This window comes from Podarcis filfolensis (genome assembly GCF_964270895.1).
Source record: "Podarcis filfolensis genome assembly, chromosome: 8".
Taxonomy (NCBI): domain Eukaryota; kingdom Metazoa; phylum Chordata; class Lepidosauria; order Squamata; family Lacertidae; genus Podarcis; species Podarcis filfolensis.
The window spans coordinates 78,373,345-78,393,092 of NC_139611.1; the positions used below are offsets into that span (position 1 = coordinate 78,373,345).

The following is a 19,748-nucleotide window of genomic DNA, read 5'->3' on the forward strand; positions in this document are numbered from 1 at the left end:
AAAAGAAAAGGGGGAAAAAAACAAAAGAGAAAAAACAAAAAAAGAAACAATACAATATAATAAATAAACAATACAAAACACAACCTAAACACATTAAACTAAACACATTAAACTAAGCTAAACAAAACCCTAACCCACCCTAACCCTAAACAAAACAAAACAAAAACCATTTAAAAACATACATCACACCTTTTCCATACTCTATCTTTCATTCCCTTGTTTCCTCGACTTCCTCTCACCTCCCTTTTTGTATTCCACTTCTATTAATTGTTTCAGCAAGTCCTTTCCATCTTTCTCTATTTTCTATCATATTATAAATATCTTAACATATTTTTTAACCTTATTTTTCATTAAAACTAAAATGCTTATATATGCTTAACTCCTTATAACATTTCTGCTAAGGCCATAAAATTTCTTTCCACCATTTTTCTATCACACATTAATTTACAGTATTTCTATATATAAACTTTAAATTTTCCAATCTTCTTCCATCATCTCCTCTCCCTGGTTTCGGATTCTGCCAGTCCTTTCCATCAATTCCATATAGTCCATCAACCTGGAGATCTTATGTCCGAGGCTCTTAACTCTTTTCCAGGTCCCTTCTGCAGGTCTTCTTCATATTCTTTAATGCCAAAGAGCAGATCTCGAGAAGACTCCAACCTAACAATGCTTTTATTCCTTCTGGACAGGTCAGCCAGATTTCCATAGTTGAAACTAAGGTCTATAAGGTGTTTCATGACAGGTTTCAAAATTCCTCCAAATCCAAAGGCCCCCAGAACTCCAATCTCCTCCAGACCCAAGTCCATGTCCCAAAAGTCAGTTAATCCCTGCATAGAGGGATCTTTCCAACTTTCCTTCTTCTGTCCAAGCCGGGATCTGATCCTCAAAATCTGGCTTTTTCTAGATTCAATCATAGAAGGCCTCAACTTATAGTCCTCAATTTGCTTCTGTAAGACTGAGGATCCCGCATGTATTACTTTAGGTTCAACAACCACAGCTTTCTCTTTCTCCTCCACAATTTGTCCTGCCAAAGTAGATTCCTGTACCAAGTCCTGAATTATTTCTGTATTGGTGCTCACTTTTTGTCTCCAATTAGTCACTTTTTGTTCCAAGTTGTCAATTTTAAAAGACATGTCATCCGTCTTCTTATGAAGCTGTTCCAGTGAATAGCTTATCTTACATAATACCATCACAATGGCTTCTCCTGTCAACATTTTAAATGGTCCAAGGTCAATCTCTGGTTCTCACAATTTCTTATCTTGCAGCTGGCGATTCCACCAGTTACACTCCTGTAACAGTTTCAAAAGCTCCCTCTAGAGGGAAACAGTCTCCACTTGTATCAATCCTTTCAAACACAACTCAAGCCATAAAGATAGTTTCAATTTTCAGTTACTTTTCCTCCTTTTTAAACACAGAAGAGGACAATGGAAACAGTATCTTTATCTTATTTAACTAGCTGTCAAAAACGTTCTGTTCTCAGTCAATGAACTCTCCCAAAACTTCACTCTTTCTGGCAGCCCTTTTCCAGATTCAGAGCAGTGGTAATTTGGTTTTTCACGCTCTCCTGCAGGCTCGCTAAGTCCAAAATTTTCCCCCTCTTCTCCTGCTTCCAAGGGGGGTTTTGTAGTTTTAACCGATGGAAATTTAATCCTTTGCCAAAAGCTTTCAAAGGCTTTAGCTTGTAGCGTCTTTGCTTCAATCTATTTACAAAAGAGGAAGGCGGACTTCCTGTTTAAGACCTTCCCGTTTCGGTGCCAAATTAAGGTATTTAAAGATCCAATTTTCCGTTCTACTCACGGGTAGTTGTTTAAAATCCAATTGTCCACAGGAAAAAGTCAGCGCTCTCCGGCAACAGCAATGCGGCTTCACTCCGTGAAAGAAGCAGTCAATTCGAAGCACCGCGCCACTAACCCCACGTTGCTCCGGATCCCCAAAACAGGGTTTCCACGCGAGTAGGGGAGGCGCAGAAGGTGCCAGCCGAATCCCAAGTTCACAAGCTTCTCCCGCTTGTGATTTCAGTGGGTCTCCGCCTTCGCTGTGGCGGTCAGACCCTGCTTTCCACAGAGCAAGTTCCTCCTGATCGGAGGAGCTCCGCCATTGCCAGAGGCGCCAACCCGGAAGTCAGGTCTGGGTGATTTATTGACATATCGCCCCAGGAGGGGCAGACCGTGATGACAGCTTCACTCAGCAGTAAATCGGTGGGGGAAACCTCACCTATCCTGAGTCCCTCTGGCTCCAGCACCCAGCACGCTGAGGAAAAACTGAACAAGTTGCAGCCTGGAGCTGGAGTCAGAGGGACTCAGGAGGGGTGGCAGTTTAATTAAAGATATATCGCTGAGTGAAATCATCATTGTGGTCTGTCCTTCATACCTGCACTGGGAGAAAAAAGCTGCATGGACAAGGCTTATACAGCTTGTTCCTCCCTCCCTCCCTCCTTAAACTGCTTGGGTTAAGAGCACACCGCTGCCCTCGCCTCAGCCAAGCAGTTCTGCGGAAACCGCAACCTGCCACTGACTCACATGAGCAAGTCGTGGGGCGGGGACTCAGTTAAAGTGCTCCCCCTCCCCAGCTGCAAGAGCCCCAGCCCTACTCCTGCTTGCACACAAGTAGGAGTGGTATCTCAGCTGCTAAGCAGGGGAACTGCGAGCCATGTCACCCTTTCCTGTTGAGGGGGCACGGCTGCCCACCTCTCAATGGAGAAGTTTGAAGGAGCCCCCACCTTGCGTGAGTCAACAGTGGAGTGCAGGCTCCGGGCGGAGACAACCTTGGCTGCCACCTGGCTGCCTTTTTCAGCACAGGAGGAAAGACGGAGCCCACTCTGCCAGTCAAAGGCAGCCAGGCAGTGCAGGCAGCCCTGCAAGGGATAATTAGGGTGGCTTTGCAGCCTGCGCTTTGCGAATGACCACCCCACAAGGAAAGAGGCAGTGTGCCTGCACGGACACCAGCGAGGCAGAGGGAGCCTCAGAAAGGAGCTCCGAGGTGGTATTTGCTAAAATGCATAGAACTCAAGATAAGGTATGTTGGAAATGTAAGGAGAAGGAAGGGAATTTCTTTCTTTTTTTATAATAATATTTATTAACATTTCAAGAAATTACAAACATAAGAAAAAAAATTAAAAAACTGAAAAATTAAAAATTAAAAACAAATCAATTTTTCCATAGCTTATCTTTCATTTACTTGTTTCCTTGACTTCCTCACACCTCCCTTTTTTGTATTCTAGTTCAATTAGTTAATTCAGCAAATCCTTTCCATCTTTGTTTTTATCTTAATCATTTATCTTAATATGTTGTGACTTTACATTCTCACCTGTTGACAACCCATTTTTACATACTCCTTTATAACATTATTGCTAAAACCACATAACTTCATTCCAGCATCCTTCTAACATTCCTTAATTTTGCAGTGTTTCTGTAGATAGTCTTTAAACTTCTTCCAACCTTCTTCTACCGATTCTTCTCCCTGGTCTCGGATTCTGCCAGTGATTTCCGCCAATTCCATGTAATCCATCACCTTCATCTGCCATTCTTCCTTGGTGGGTAAATCTTGTGTCTTCCAATACTTTGCGATGAGTATTCTTGCTGCTGCTGTAGCGTACATAAAGAAAGCTCTGTCCTTCTTTAGCACGAATTGGCCGACCATGCCCAGGAGAAAAGCCTCTGGTTTCTTCAAAAAGGTATATTTAAATACCTTCTTCATTTCATTATAGATCATCTCCCAGAAAGCCTTAGGAAGGGAATTTCTTTCAAATGTGGTGGACGTGTCCTAAGATTAAAGTCTACTGGGATATGATATATAAAATACTTTTAGTAAAAAAAACCAAGGCTTTTTTATTAGGGATAATAGGTGAAGAAATTCCCCCAAAAAAGACATAAATATATTTATGTATGCTACCACGGCAGAAAGGATACTTTTAGCCCAGAAATGGAAGCAGCAGGAACTTCCAACGTTGGAAGAATGACAGACAAAGATGATTGAATATGCCGAGCTGGCGAGACTGATGGGGGGAATCCGAAACCAGCACAACGAACTGTTTGAAAAGGACAGGTTATGATTTGATACCTGTTTCTAAATATTAGAAGAAAGTCTTTTAAGTATGGAGATAAGTTAAGTAGGGTGATTTAGAGATGTGAAGATAAAAGTGATTGCATATGGAAGTCAGGGAGGGGGACAGGAGGAAGTCAAAGCTCAATTTGAGCAAAGATATATGTGATGAAGAAATTTTATTTGGTTGTTATAAAGGAAAAAAGAAATTTTAATAAACATTATATTAAAAAAGAGAAAGGAAGGAGCTCCAAGGTCCCTGCCACGAACAACAGGGACATGGACTGCCGGTATGAGAGACTCAGTGTGCTGGGTGCTGGAGGCAGAAGTACTCAGGATAGGCGGGGTATCCACCACCGATTTACTGCTGAGTGAAGCTGTCATCACGGTCTGCCCCTCATACCCAAGGCAGCAGCATCAGGCAATGCTTTTCTTGGTAGTCAGATCCCCTGCCCCTCTGGATCCTGCCACATAAGATGACCATCAACCCTTTCCTCATGGGTGGGCCAGCCCTATCTCCAGGTCTAGTTATTTCCTTTTCCAATTCCTTCTTTTATAGCACTTTTGGGGTCAAATATGGTTCTCAAGTCCTGCATCGATACAGAGTTGTGTGATGCAGACTATGCCAGTGCCTCCATAACCTCATCAATGTACATCCACAGCAAGATCTCCTGCTGCAAGACAGATATGTGCAACAGCGGACCTACTGAAAGTAAGTATCATCATCAGGAAAGCTGGTCTCACAAAACTCAAGTAATGAGAGAGGTCAAAGAAAGACAAACAAGTTTTTGGCAGTATCCTGATGTCAGGGACTGGCTAGACAAGGAGGAGTGGTGGCAGCCGGTCACTCCAGGAGGTGCCTGAGGGTGACACTAGGAAAGAACATTTCAAACCTGATTCAGACTGGTGGGACAGGGAGGATCCACTGACAGAGAGAACCAGAAGGGAAGCATTGGAGCCATAGTATGGGGTGGCAGGAATTAATAGAACAAAACCCAAAATCACAATAAGATTACCTGAACAACATACAGCATCTATTAGCAAAAATTACAAGGAAGCATCACAGTTTTACCTTAGTCCTAGAAACACCCCTCCCATAATGTTACTCACAGTTCCTCTCCTACAGCAGCTTCTGGTATTTACATCCTATGCTTTCCTCCAAAAAGCTTGAGCTCCCGCTCACCATTTTAGCCTCAAAATATCCTGTGAAATAGGTTACGTTGAGAGATGGTTCCGGCCCCAGGCCACTCAGCAAGTGTCATGGCTACAGTGGAATTTGAACCCTGGTCTCCTAGATTCTAGTCCAACCCTCTAACCACTACACCTCACTGGCTCATTGGTTTCCCTGAGTTCTAGCCCCCAAACCTAGACCAACCCACTTTCTTTGATGTATTTGCATTTGTAGAGATATTTTTAGCGGGAGAGGCATCTGTCCTTGTGTGGGAGGGAATTGATTTCTTTGAGGTGTGAATTCAGGGAATTGATATCTTCAGGTTAAAGCAAATGCTAATAAAGATCTATTAGATGCAACGGACTCCAGTGATGCTTAATTACATATTATAGAGGAACACTAACAGTGGTACCTCGGGTTACTTACACTTCAGGTTACATACGCTTCAGGTTACACACTCCGCTAACCCAGAAATAGTGCTTCAGTTTAAGAACTTTGCATCAGGATGAGAACAGAAATCATGCTCCGGCAGCACGGCAGCAGCAGGAGGCCCCATTAGCTAAAGTGGTGCTTCAGGTTAAGAACAGTTTCAGGTTAAGAACGGGCCTCCGGAACGAATTAAGTATGTAACCAGAGGTACCACTGTATAGACAAAGGGAAGAACAAGCAGGTGGTGTACAAAATAAAAAGTAAAAAAAAAAATACATTTGCTGCTCCACTCACTTTCGCAACAGGCCCTGCCACTGGCATGTGGCCCTGAGAATCTTGCCCTGAAGGAAATGTGGCCCTCACTGAAACAATTAATATGAAGGTTCCATCTTTAAGCCCCAGCTAGGCTCCTGGCGTACACCAGCTGCTGACACAGGCCTGTATCACCATCCTTTTCAAACTAGAGACAGAAGCTGGGGTTCAGAACCAAGAACCCCAAACCTGAAAGCTGCACTCAGCTGGAGCGTGGCTTGGTGAGCTACCATGAATTGCATACTGAGACCCTCAGGTGCAGAGGAAGATAGGAATAACAGCACACCAGGCAGTGTGACTGGTAAAGCAGTATCATTCTTCTTCTTCTTTGGCGATCACTCGTAGCCAAGTAAGATTGTCTTTCATAAACACGGTTTTAACAATGAGACCATAAATGACTGTGGAGGCCAATTCTGGAACCACACGTTTCTGGGTGGGAGTTGATCATGGTGTGGCTTTGCCAAGCATGCCTTCCTCTTAGCACGTTTCTCCCTTACATCCTGAGTTCGAGTGTCTTCAAAGCCCATGACACCTTTGGTAAAGGCTGTTCTCCAACTGAAGCACTCGCAGGCCAGTGTTTCCCAGTTGTCGGTGTTTATACTTCATTTTTAAAGATTTGCCTTGAGACAGTCTTTAAACCTCTTTTGTTGACCACCAGCATTACGCTTTCCATTTTTAAGTTCAGAATAGAGTAGTTACTTTGGAAGACCATCATCAGGCATCTGCACAACATGACCAGTCCAACGAAGATGATGTTGAAGAATCATTGCTTCAACACTGGTGATATTTGCTTCTTCCAGTACACTGATATTAGTTCGCCTGTCTTCCCAAGTGATGTAGAAAAAATTTCAGAGACACCGTTGATGAAATCTTTCGAGGAGTTAGAGATGGTGTTTATAATTGGTGCATGTTTCACAAGCATACAGTAGGTTTGGTAGTACAATAGCTTTGTAAACAAGCATGTTGGTTTCCCTGTGAATGTCCTGGTCCTCAAACACTCTGCACTTCAATCAACAGGAAGCTGCACTCGCAGAGCTCAGGGATGCTGGATTTTGGCATAAGTGTTAGCTCTTGTGGAAATATAACTGCCTAGGTAGGAGAAGTGATTGACATTTTCCAACGTTACACCATTGAGTTGGATTTGTGGAGCTGCAGAGGGGTTATTTTGTACTTGTTGGTGCAGTACTTTGTTTTTTTGGATGTTGAGTGACAGGCCAAAGTTTTCATAAGCTTCTGGAAAGATATTTAGGATGGTTTGGAGGTCATCCTGTGAGTGTGCACACACTACGTTGTCATTAGCATACTGAAGCTCTATGATGAAAGTTACTGTAACCTTACTCTTTGCTTTCAGCCTGCTCAGATTGAAGAACTTTCCATCTGTTAAATACAGTGGTACCTCGCAAGACGAAATTAATTCGTTCTGCGAGTTTTTTCATCTTGCGAATTTTTCATCTTGCGAAGCACGGATTCCCATAGGAATGCATTGAAAATCAATGCATTCCACAAACTTGCAAGACGTTTTCATCTTGCAAAGCAAGCCCATAGGGAAATTCGTCTTGCGAAGCAACTCAAAAAATGAAAAACTCTTTCGTCTTGCAAGTTTTTCATCTTACGAGGCATTCGTCTTGCGAGGTACCACTGTATATGATTTCTACTCCGCTGGGGAGTTTCCCTTTGACAAAGTGTAGGATCATGGCAATGAAAACAATGAATAGAGTTGGGGCAATAACACAACCCTGTTTAACACCTGATCCCACTGTGAATGGTTCACTTTGAGAACCATTGTTATCTGCGATTGTTGCCTTCATATTATCATGGAGGAGTTGGATGATGCTTAAAAATTTATCTGGGCAGCCAATTCTCAGAAGGACAGTCCACAGGGCATTACAATTTACAGTGTTGAAAGCCTTAGGTCAAAAAATGACATATACAGGGGTTGGTTTTGATCTCTGCATTTTTCTTGAAGCTGTTGAGCGGTGAAAATCATGTCCACTGTCCCCCTAGAAGGCCAAAAACCATTTTGGGATTCAGGAAGGGTCACCCCGGATATTGTTAAGAGATGGTTTTCTAAGATCCTTGCAAGAATTTTGCCACCTGCAGCTAATAGAGAGATGCCTCGATAGTTTCCGCAATCAGTTCTGTCACCTTTTTTTAAAAAAATAATTGATAATTTTGGCATCCTTAAAGTCTGCTGGGATCTCTTCTCTCTCCCAGTTTTTTTTTATGAGCTTGCGAAGTTGTTGTGCAAGTTCAATTCCACCCACTTTGAAGACCTCGGCAGGTATTCCCTCAGGTCTGCTGGCTTTCCCCCCCCCCCCCCGTATGATTAATAGCTGTACACAACTGTCAGGGAATCAGGAGCAGGAGCACGGGGGAGAGAGAAATTGGAGAGCGAAGGGGAAGAATCCGAGGGCAGCATAGGGGAGTATGACAGTGGCCCGAGAGATTCCATGAGCTTCTCCAGCGAATCAGAAGATTCCCAGAAGGGGGCGCCGATGGTCAGGGCAAGGGGGGTCCCAGGGGGGACGCACCAGAAACAAGGAGCCAGAGGGGAACCCCAAAGCAGCAGTGGGGGATCGGGACCAGTTTCCCCACCAGAGCGTAGTGGGGGGGAAGAGTCACATGTGTCAGGGCCAGCGTCTCCTCCAACGGGGAGAGAGAGTGAGTCAGGGCTGACCACGCCTCCAATGGAGGGGAGGTCAGTTGCAGCTAGCCCCCCCCAGAGGGGGAAGCAGTGACAGCAGCAGCAGTGAAACGGTCAGGAGAAAAGTTACCGGCTGGGCGCGCGCGCCAAGTTCAAATGTACAGGCGCGGGGGAACAGCAAGAGACCCGGATGGGGAACCAGCTCCTAAAGCCCGCCGGAGGGAGGGGGAAGGCTCAGGGGACTCAGCGTCAGAAGAGTCTAGAAAGGGCGAGACCCCAACGGCCAGGCGGAACCAGAGGCGGAAGGAACTGAGGAAGAGGTGGAGTAAGGCTAGGATCTTAAATTGGTGTCAGGGGGGAGGAGACTCAGACGGAGCATCAGCGGTCTGACAGTTGAGACGTAGAGTTGCGCGCTGCGGCTCTGGAAGTGAAACTGAACTTCAATAAAGACTTTTGTACTTAACAACGAAGCAGCGTTGGTCCTTTGTGAGCTGAGACCTTGGGCAGCTCTGACAACAACTCTCCCAGATTTGGAGATACTGCAAGCTCATCTCTAACTTGTTTTTGCAGAATTTGTGAGAGGACCTCAGCAGCTACGGGGGAGTTGCAGTTAAGGAGATGTCGGTAATCTTCTTTCCAGCACAGTGCAACAGCTTCTTTATCTTTTAGAAGTGTGGTACTATCTGCTGAGCGTAGGGGGCATATGCCATGATTTATTGGCCCAAAGATGATCTTTGTGGCTTTGTTCACAGGCTGCAATAATGGATGTTTTTAGCTTGGTCCAGTGTTCCTCGATGTTATCAAGGAATTCTGAAAGCAGATGGCCCTTAAGAGTCATTTGGAAGCAATCCCACTTAATGGGATCTTGAAGGTCTTGGGTGTTCATTTTGCGCCTTGTTTTCCTTCCTTGAAGCCTGCGTTAAGGTATAATATTGATAGCCATTGTGGAGCATATTAGTCAGTGATCTGTCCAGCAGTCGTCGGCACTCGTCTTAGCTCTGGTAAGGAGCAGATCACGGCGATCTTTAGCACAGACAATAGCATAGTCTAAGACAATGGCAGGCAACCTAAGGACCATGGGCCGGATGTGGCCCAATCACCTTCTCAATCCGGCCCGTGAACGGTCCAGAAATCAGCGTGTTTTTACATGAGTAGAATGTGTCCTTTTATTTAAAGTGCATCTCTAGGTTATTTGTGGGGCCTGCCTGGTGTTTTGACAGGAGCAGACTGTATGCCTTTATTTAAAATGCATCTCTGGGTTATTTGTGGGACATAGGAATTCGGTCATATTTTTTTCAATCACATGGTCTGAGTGATGGTGGACCAGCCCATGGCTGAAAAGGGTTGCTGACCCCTGGTCTAAGAGATACCAGTGGTTTGACCGAGGATGCCTCCAGGGAGTTTTAAATGTATTTTTCTGTCAAAAGAGTGCATTGGTAGTAACAAGGTAGTAACAAGGTAGTAACAAGGTAGTAACAAGGTTGTGCGCTGCACATAGAGTAAGTAAGATAGAGTAAGTAAGATAGAGTTCTGGTTGCTGTTGCCAATTCCTTCTTTCCCAATAGTCCCAGGCCACCGATTGAAATCTCGCCCAACTCCTGCATTAAAATCACCCAGGAGGATGAGTTTATCTTCCTTAGGCATCTCTGATAGAGCGGTATCCAGCTGAGAGTAAAAAAATTCTTTAATGTCTTCATCAGCATCCAGTGTTGGTTCATAAGCACTTATAAGAGTAGCCTGTTTGTTTTTGGTGTGCTTTATTCGAAGGGTTGAGAGTCATTCATTAACGCTGGTAGGGACTTCTGACAGGAGCTTCACAAGATCGTTTTTTATAGCGAAGCCTACCCCATGTATCTGAAGTTCTTGTTCAGATAGACCTTTCCAGAAGAAAGTGTAGTCTCCTTTTTCTTCCTTCAGTTGTCCCTCGCCTGCTCTTTGAGTCTCTTGAAGCGCTGCAATATTGATGTTAAAACATTGCAGCTCTCTTTCAATGATGGCAGTTCTGCATTCAGAACGCTTGCTATCTGTGTTATCTGACAAAGTCTGTATATTCCATGTTCCAAAATTCAATCGTGTTTTACAACCGCTAGGCGGTGACCCCATTGTGTGCGGTCATCCAGTCAGGGGAAAAGGGAGGCAGACTATGTTTAGGGCACCTTTTCTAGCCCCTCCCCCTTTCCAGGGTGAGCAGAGTGGATCCTAAAAAGGGCTGCTCAGTCATGGATACAGCTTCCGAGCTGCTCAACTGCCTCGTTCCTTGAGTGGGAACAACTGAATCTGTATTCACCGCCCATGTGCTGGTTCATGACTAGGGGCTTCCAGATTTCATGATCCTGCCCCCATTACCATTTGCCGATTGCCAGGTGACTTTTGGGGTTTGGGATGGGTTTTTGGAAGACACCAGTACGTGAATTTGTTTTATGTGTGTAGATCAGTGCATGCTGACCAAGGCACAATCTTCGCAGTAGGGCTCTGTTCCGATGGCATGAGTAGTCACAATGAACCGGTAGATTCCTATCTGCTGCAGCCCTTATCCACCTTCACAGCCGTTGTAACATACCGCTTGTTATCATCCGCCTGTTCTGCTGTTGAGGACTTTTTGGATCATTCTTTGTCTAGCTCCTTCCCTTTGACCTTACCGCCTTGGGTGACCCTGTTAGGAGTACAGGATTCCTGATGGCTTCGCTCACACAGGTCATAGGAACGTGCAAACCCACTCACCGTGTATTCCTTCATGTTACTACATTCTTTGGGTTCAAGTTGGGAGTCCGTTGCCACTCAGATTGCTGTTCAGCCAACTGCTCAGATCACAGTAGCACATGTTACTGCCGTGATTCTGAATGAAGCGGACAGGCGAGGTGCTAGCTGCATGGGTAAGGGGGAGTCTTCACAGACGTCATCCCAGAATGCAGTGGAACCACCAGATGGTGCCAAAGCTTTGAAGGCAGTGAAATGCTACTCGTGTGGACGTCTAGGCCATATGAAGAGGGAATGCAGATTTCCCAGGGCCAAGACAGAGCAGCGCAGTGAAGGCTGATCGCATGGAAAAGGCAAAGGCAAAGGTCCAGTGTCCAGGACAACGCAGCACAAGGCAATGGTCTCACGCTTCACTCCAAAGGTTGCAAAGGTCCAGAAGACGTCTAGATCTTTCTTCGTGGTGGATTCGGGCGCAACGCGCCACTTATGCAACGACAAGCAACTGTTCGTGTCTTTTACACCGCAGGAAGGTGCAATTCACCAGGCAGATGACCACATGATCCCCAGTCAAGGCTACGGAACTGTTGTTCTTCACAATTTTGACTTATCGATACACAATGTTCTCTACGTTCCAGATGCTGCACACAATCTACTCAGTGTTGCACAGCTGAATGAACGGAAAATTGACGTTTCCTTCAAGAACAAGAAGTGCACCATCACAAAGAAAAACGATTATGTATTGCATGCTAAATATGTTGATCGTTTGTTTGTTTTGTATTTTGATGATGATGTGCAGGATGAAACTTGTTGCATTGCAGGTTCTAACAAAAGTTTGCATGCAGGATGTATTCATGATTTCCCAGGAAATTTGGTCATTTGCATTTTGAGGCAATATCTAAAATGCCTGCCTTGGTTGAAGGTATGACTATTAAACCCTGCAGGTACCACATGAAGTGTAAGGCATGCGCAGCAAACAAAGTGAAAATGGCTGCGAAAGGTAAGGTGTCTAGTAGGCAAGCTACAGAACCATACCAGGTAGTGCATGCTAATTTGGTTGGTCCACTGTCGCCCTCTTTGGGTGGAAACAGGTACTTCATGGTTCTCATTGATGCATTTTCCAGGTATATTTATGTGTACAATCTCAAGCAGAAATCAGAGGCATTTCAAAGGTTCAAGGAATTCTGTGCTTTGTTGGAAAATGTGCATGGTAAGAAGATAAAGACTCTTCACTGATCGCGGGGGGAGGGATTCACTTCTCAGCAGTTTGAAGCTTTTCTGACTGAGAAAGGAATTCAGCACGATTTGTCTAGTCCTCGCTCGCCATGGCAGAACGGACTTTGCAAGAGGGCAAATCAAATATTGCTTCAAGGGTTAAAAATCTTGCTGCATGATGCCAATCTTCCAGAGAGTTATTGGGTGGAATCTTTGGCTTGTTTTGTTTACAGTTATAATCGCAGGTTATCTTCAGCGATTGGTTGTACCCCCTATGAGAAGATGTTTGGCAAGAACCCTTACATCAAACACATGAGAATTTTTGGTTCTGACATGTGGGTTCACACACCACAAAGCTCCAAGTTTTTTAAAAAATAATTTTTATTAATTTTCCAACACAAATATACAATTTTATCAAAATTTCCACCAATTTGGTTCTTTTTGGACTTCCTTCAGCTTCTCTGGCAATCATCCATATTTACCTCTCAATTATGCATTTCTCTGTTTATATTGCCATTAAACTTCCCTCCCACTCCTGTTTCTTTTTAACAATATATCTCAACTTTCACAGTGCTTCTTGGAACCCCGCCAGTGTTGTTTGCACATCACATATTCTTTTCAGATATTCAACAAATTTCCCCCAGTCCTCAATGAACTTTTGGTCTCGAAGATATCTAATTTTTCCGGTTAGTCTGTCCAGTTCTGAATAGTCAGTCAGCTTCAGTCTCCATTCTTCTATTGTCGGTATTTCCTCTTGTTTCCATTTCTGGGCCAGTAGAATTCTTGCTGCTGTGACTGCATATTGAAAAAGTTTACAGTCTTTTCTTCTTATTTCATTCCCTGTAATTCCTAAAAGAAAGGTCTCTGGTTTCTTTACAAATGTATATTTTAAAATCTTTTTCATTTCATTATAGATCATCTCCCAGAAGCCCTTCACTTTCTTACACTCCCATCACATGTGATAAAACGTACTTCTTTTTCTTTACATTTCCAACACTTATTACACGTCTTATACATTTTTGCTAATTTTACCGGTGTAATGTACCATCTGTAAAACATTTTCATAACATTTTCTTTAAGTACCGTGCAAGCAGTAAATCTTAAATTCTCTTTCCACAGTCTTTCCTAATCCTCAAACTGAATATTATAACCGAAATCTCTGGCCCATTGTATCATTACCGATTTAACTTCTTCATCTTTGGTATTCCATTCCAACAATATTTTATACATTTTGGACAAAATTTTACAATTATTATTTATCACGTCTGTCTGGAACTTTGAATCTTTTTCCGCATAACCACTTTCTTTAATGTATTTTTAAAACATTTCATTAACCTGAAAATAGTGCAACCAATCATATACATATTCTTTGACTTGTTCATATGGCTTTAATTTCCATTTTCCTCCTTCTTTGGTTATCAATTCACCATATGTAATCCAATTGCCTCTCATATTTATTTTCTTTACACTCATAACCTCTAATGGAGACAACCAGTGTGGAACTTTTGGTTCTAATAGATTTTTATACCTATCCCATATTTCAATTAATGAACTCCGGAATATGTGGTTCCCAAAGCCTTTATGGATTTTCTTCTTTTCACACCATAGATACGCGTGCCATCCAAATCTGTTATCAAATCCTTCTAAGTCTAATAACTCTTTATTCTCTAATTTTATCCATTCTCTCAACCAGCAAAGCCATGCTGCTTCGTAGTACAGTTTCAAGTCTGGCAGGGCGAAGCCTCCTCTTTCCTTTACATCCATTAATAACTTAAATTTAATTCTCGGCTTCTTGCCCTGCCAGATATACCTTGAAAGCACTCTTTGCCACTCTCTAAAAATTGCTACCCCCTTTAATATGGGGATAGTTTGAAATAGAAATAACATCTTTGGAAGGACACTCATTTTTATCATTTTTACTCATTTTTATTTTTTATTTTTTCATTTTAATTAAATTCTTCCCCATACCTCTAGATCTTTCTTTATTCCATTCCAGACCGGTATATAGTTGTTCTGAAACAAGTCAATATTTTTGGGAGTTAACCAGATTCCTAGATATTTGACCTTTTTCACCACCTCTATCTCTGTTCTTTGTTGCATTATTTCTATTATACTTTGATCCATATTTTTTGTAATTATTTTGGTTTTCTTCTTGTTTAATCTGAACCCTGCCACACTTCCAAATTTCTCAATCTCATCCAAGACTTCTTTTACACTTTCTAATGGTTCTTCAATCGTAATTACCAGATCATCTGCAAAGGCTTTTACTTTATATTCATTCTGACCAACTGTTACCCCTTTTATTAGTTCATTTTGTCTCATTGACCTCAGGAAAACCTCTAGGACCATTATAAATAGTAATGGCGAGAGTGGACATCCCTGTCTAGTTCCTTTTGTTATTTTTATGTCTTCTGTAGTCACATTATTTACAATTAGCTTTGCTTTCTGCTCTGTATAAATTGCCTTTATCCCATTAAAGAACTCAGTCCCCACATCCATAAACTCTAAATTCTTCAACATAAAGTCCCAAGCAATATTGTCAAAGGCCTTTTCTGCATCAACAAACATTAATATGGCTTGTTTCTCATTCCTAGCAGTCAGATATTCCAAAATATTAATTACATTTCTTATATTATCTTTCATCTGCCTGCCTGGAAGGAAACCTGCTTGATCTTCATGAATAATTTCTTTCAATATTTTTTTCAGTCTATTCACTAAAATCCCTGCAAATATTTTATAATCTGTATTGAGCAGTGAAATAGGCCTATAATTTTTCACTTGTGTTAAATCTGAGTCTTGTTTAGGGATCAATGTAATGAATGCTTCTTTCCATGTTTCTGGGATGTCTCTTTCCTTTAAAATATTGTTCATAACTTCTTTCAATGGTTGCATTAAAACCTCTCTCATTTCTTTATAGTAGCCTGCTGTAAATCCATCTGGTCCTGGGGCTTTCCCTCTTTTCAGTTCCTTTATAGCTTCCTTTATCTCCTCATTTCCTATTGGGGCATTCAGTTGGTCTTTCTTTTCTGTTGGGATCTTTTGCACCTTTTTTTCTTTCAAAAATCATTCTATTTTCCTCATGTTGTTTCTTTCTCTGTTTCTATATAAATGTCTGTAAAAATCCAAAAATCCTTTTCTGATTCCCTTCGGGTTATCAATCTCTTCTACGTTTACAGTGATTTTATTGATCGTATTTTGCTCCTTTCTCTTTTTAATTTGCCACACAAGCCATTTGCCAGATTTGTTCGCAAATTCAAAAAAATTTTGTCTTAGTCTTTTGATGTTCAATTCTATTTCTTTATTTATAATCATTGCAAATTGTGTTTGCAAAGTCTTGATCTCCTGTTTTATTTTTGAGTTATTTGGTTTTTTGATAAGTTTTTGTTCATTATCCATTATCTGCTTTAAAATTTCTTTTTTCCCTTTTTCTCTATGCTTATTCTTCACTGAATTCTGTTGAATAAAAAAACCTCTCAACACTGCCTTACTTGCGTCCCATGCTACACTCATCTTCGTACCTTTGTTACTGTTCTCCACAAAATACTCAGTTAGTTTCTTTCGTGCTTTTTCTATAATTTTTTGATCATCTAAGAGGCAATCATTAATTCTCCATCTGAAAGTTCTTTCCTCAAATCCTTTCAGTTCCATTTTTATTGGATTGTGGTCCGAGATTATTCTTGGTTGAATCTCAATTTGTAGAATTCTTGGGGTCAATTCGTTCGAAACCCATATTTGATCTATTCTTGACATTGACTGATTAGGTTCAGAGAAATAAGTGAACTGTTTGTCCAATGGGTGTCTGAGTCTCCAAATATCTATCAAGTTATGGTTTTTGACCATTGAAAAAAAAGTCTTAGGTAATTTTCCTTCTTTGCTTGTTCCGTCTCTTAGTCTATCCATCTCCAATGAAACCACCGTTTTTCTTCTAGCATTTTGTAAAAATCAGTCTTATTTCCATTAAGTGCATAGATCCCGACAATTATCAAACTTTCGCCCTGCCATTTGATCTGTACTGCTATAATTCTTCCTTCTTCATCTTTGAAGATTTGTTGTGCTTCAATTTTACTTTGGATGTATAAAACTACCCCTCTTTTTTTCTCTTTATCTGATGATATAAATTCATTTCCTAATCTTTTGTTAATCAAAATTTTCCTGTGTTTCTTTGCGACATGTGTCTCTTGTAAACATATAATGTCCAGTTTTTTCTTTTTTAAAAATTGTTCAACTTTATTCCGTTTTTTTTCTCATTCATCCCATTAATGTTCCAATTCCATAGTTTTAGTGCCATATTGATTTCCAATTAAATAAATTTTATTTATTTTTAACTCTTTTATAATTTATCTGTTTCTTCTTCTTCCTTTTCTTCTTCATCTTCTGTCTTTTTCCCATTCTCTTCTTCTTCTTCCCCCGATTCTGATTCATCCTTGGCACCTGCTCCTTTGACTTCTTCAGCTTCCTCTTCTTCTGCTTTTAGTTCCTTATACCTTCTAAGAAATTTTCCTTTTTCTTCTGGACTTGTCAATCTGCGCTCTTTAGTTTTGTAGAAAAATGAGATTCCCTCTGGAAATTCCCACCTAAATTCAATATTGTTCTTCTTAAGTACCTGCACCAATGGTTTATATGGGCCTCTTCATTTTAATAGTCTTATTGGTATGTCTTTAAAAATGATTATGTAACTTCCATCTATATATAATCTTTTCTCTCTATTCTTCTGTAATATCAGATTTCTCATTTCTCTGTCCTTAAAAGTAATCAAGCAGTCTCCTGGAAGTTTTCTTGTTTTGGATGTTCTTACTCTCATTCTAAATGCATTTTGTACTGTTTTAGCTACCTCTTCTAACGGTAACTCCATCCATTGGGCTAATTCCGTTATCAATCTTTCTTTAATATTTTCATTCTGTGTTTCCGGGACGGCTCTCAGCCTCAGATTAATTTCCCTCTGTCTCAGTTCATTCATAGCAATCAAATCTTTAATTTCTTCTTGAGATTTGTTTAGTTCCATCATCTCCACTCTGATCCTCTCTTCCTCTCGCTTCACTTCCTTCATTTCTTGTTTCGTCCTCTTAAAGCCCTCCTCCAATGAATGAGTTCTCTTAGATACCTCTTTTATTTGCCCTTTCAGTTCATTAACTGTCTCATCAATTTTTTTATCCATTTCCCCAATTTTATTGTCCACTGATTCTAATTTTGATTCTAAATTCTTTTCACTTTGTTTTATTTCATCAAACATCCTCAAAATTTCTTTAAACTCTGCTTCTTGTTTAGACCCTTTCCTCTCTGCAGGTGTCCCCCCATCTGCTCCCTTCTTTTGCTGGTGTGACATTTTTCAGATTTTATATTTAACCAACTTAGTATAAAATATAAAATATAGTCAAATTAATAACCTAAATAAAACAGAAACAATCTTCTTGCCACCAATTAGGCTATTCCACCAGATGATTAGTTCGGGTATAGACCAAGCAGAATAATGTAAGATGATATTAATCTTCTTGTCACCAGTTAGGTTATCTCCAAATAGGTTTTTGCAAATTAATCCACAACTGTCTTCAAGGAAGAGTAGCTAAAAGTCAAATTAAATCCGCCCAAGGAAAAAGGAGTTCCAAAAGAGAGAAAATATCTTAGTCCAAAATTATATCCAATTGTCAACTCTTTCCAAAATTTATCTAGGTGTCCAATATCCGGAGGTAAAGTTCGTAAATGTGGAAAAAAAAGTTACCAATTTCTAAAACTGAAGAGGCACTTGTCACTTTCAGATATTATGTCTCTCCCAAAAAAAAAAAAGAAAGGAAAACTTGAAAAACAAAATGTAATGTCTCATTCCCACCACTAGGGTTGTATGTAATTTACCACTTTAAAAGTTCCAATTCGTTAAAAAAAGAAAAAAGAGGGGGGGAAAGAGAAGTTCCAATACTTATATGTCTTAAGTGACAGGAGAACTAAGTTCTTCTTTAATAATAAAGCTCCAAAACAAAGATTTAAGAGTCTTATATTCTTTGTCTCCGCAATGCTGTAATGCTACGGACCGAAACGAGTCTTAAGAATGGAGTCGGAAGCTCCCTTTCCGTTTCAGAACTCTTTGTTCTTTGTTCTTTTAAAAGTGAAAGTAGCAAACCGCAACCACCCTCTGCTTTCCCTTCTGTAACATCGAGGGCTTCAAAAAAACCTAAAATCTTCACTTTCTGCTCCCCCTTTTGGCTTTAAAAATCCTTAGGGCTTGTAACTTCTTAAAGAGTTACTTTTTAAAAGTTCAGGGGGAGAAGAGAAACAATAACCCTAGCGGCAACTTACTTTCTGTTTCCAGCTGTGCGCACTGCGCTGCATCTGTGTTGATTCCAGATGACAGCCAAACTCCTCACTTTTATATTTATACTCCGAATCCTTCCTTAGTCTGTTTCCATCAAATTTATAATCCAATTTGGTTCAGATTTCTTCTATTTTGAGAATGAAGCGCTCCTCTTGCAAGCTCGAGGCTTCGCTATTTGGATATAGAAAATGGCTTCCCTTAGCCCGCTGCCCACTCCGCCGTTCTCTTCGCCCCTTTTGGGGTTACCTGACGGCCGTGTGGGTTGCTCCTGGCTTCGCTGGGAACCTGTTCCTCTAGATATCCCCCCAGAGGTTAAATTTGGGGGCTACTGCACCCTGTAGCACCCCTTTTTATCCAAAATAGCACAGGATTCACCTCGCGGTAGAATCCCTGCTTGCGGGAGAGTCACGCTCCACCGGAAGTCTACCACAAAGCTCCAAGTTAGGCAAGCGTGGATTGCATGGTATCTTTCTTGGGTATCAGAAAGGTTCTTACAGAGTAATGATGACTGACTCTAAGACAATTAGGCTCACAAGAAGTGTTGAGTACAATGCCAAGTGGGGGGAGAATGTGGGAATTTTCCAATGTTATCCTGATGACAGTGATGAGACTGAGGATAGGCAACAGCCACAGCAACAGCAACAGCAACAGCAACAGCCACAGCTGCTGCAACAACCCACTGATGAAGGTCCTGATTCTGAGTCTGAGACTGAATCGGGTGATTCAGAGGATTTCAAGAGTGTGAAAGCTTCTATGCGACCCTCTGAATGCTCTGATCGAGAAAAATTGGAAGAATCATTGTTCACTATAGGTCACTTTTCTCCTAAGAAGGAAGAGGAGAGTGTTGAAGACCTAAGGCTAATTTGCAGGTCTCAGAGAGCCACAAAGGGTAGACCTCCAAAGAGATTTGCTGATGAGTTTGCTAAGACAGCAGTAGC

At 41.5% G+C, this 19,748-nt stretch overlaps 1 protein-coding gene and 1 long non-coding RNA gene across 3 annotated transcripts in view; one reads left to right on the top strand and one right to left on the bottom strand.

The window, feature by feature from the left end:
- LOC310769234 overlaps positions 1-19,748 on the bottom strand; it is a 130,988-nt gene that overhangs the window by 33,360 nt on the left and 77,880 nt on the right. The window lies entirely within an intron of this gene.
- The window catches only part of LOC310769035 (phospholipase A2 inhibitor and Ly6/PLAUR domain-containing protein-like), a 45,137-nt gene that overhangs the window by 20,725 nt on the left and 4,664 nt on the right, over positions 1-19,748 (top strand). For both annotated transcript variants that reach the window (XM_083628090.1, XM_083628089.1), the window contains exon 3: positions 4,601-4,753. In XM_083628090.1, coding sequence (XP_083484216.1) covers positions 4,601-4,753 — 153 coding nt within the window. The remainder of the gene's footprint in view (positions 1-4,600; positions 4,754-19,748) is intronic.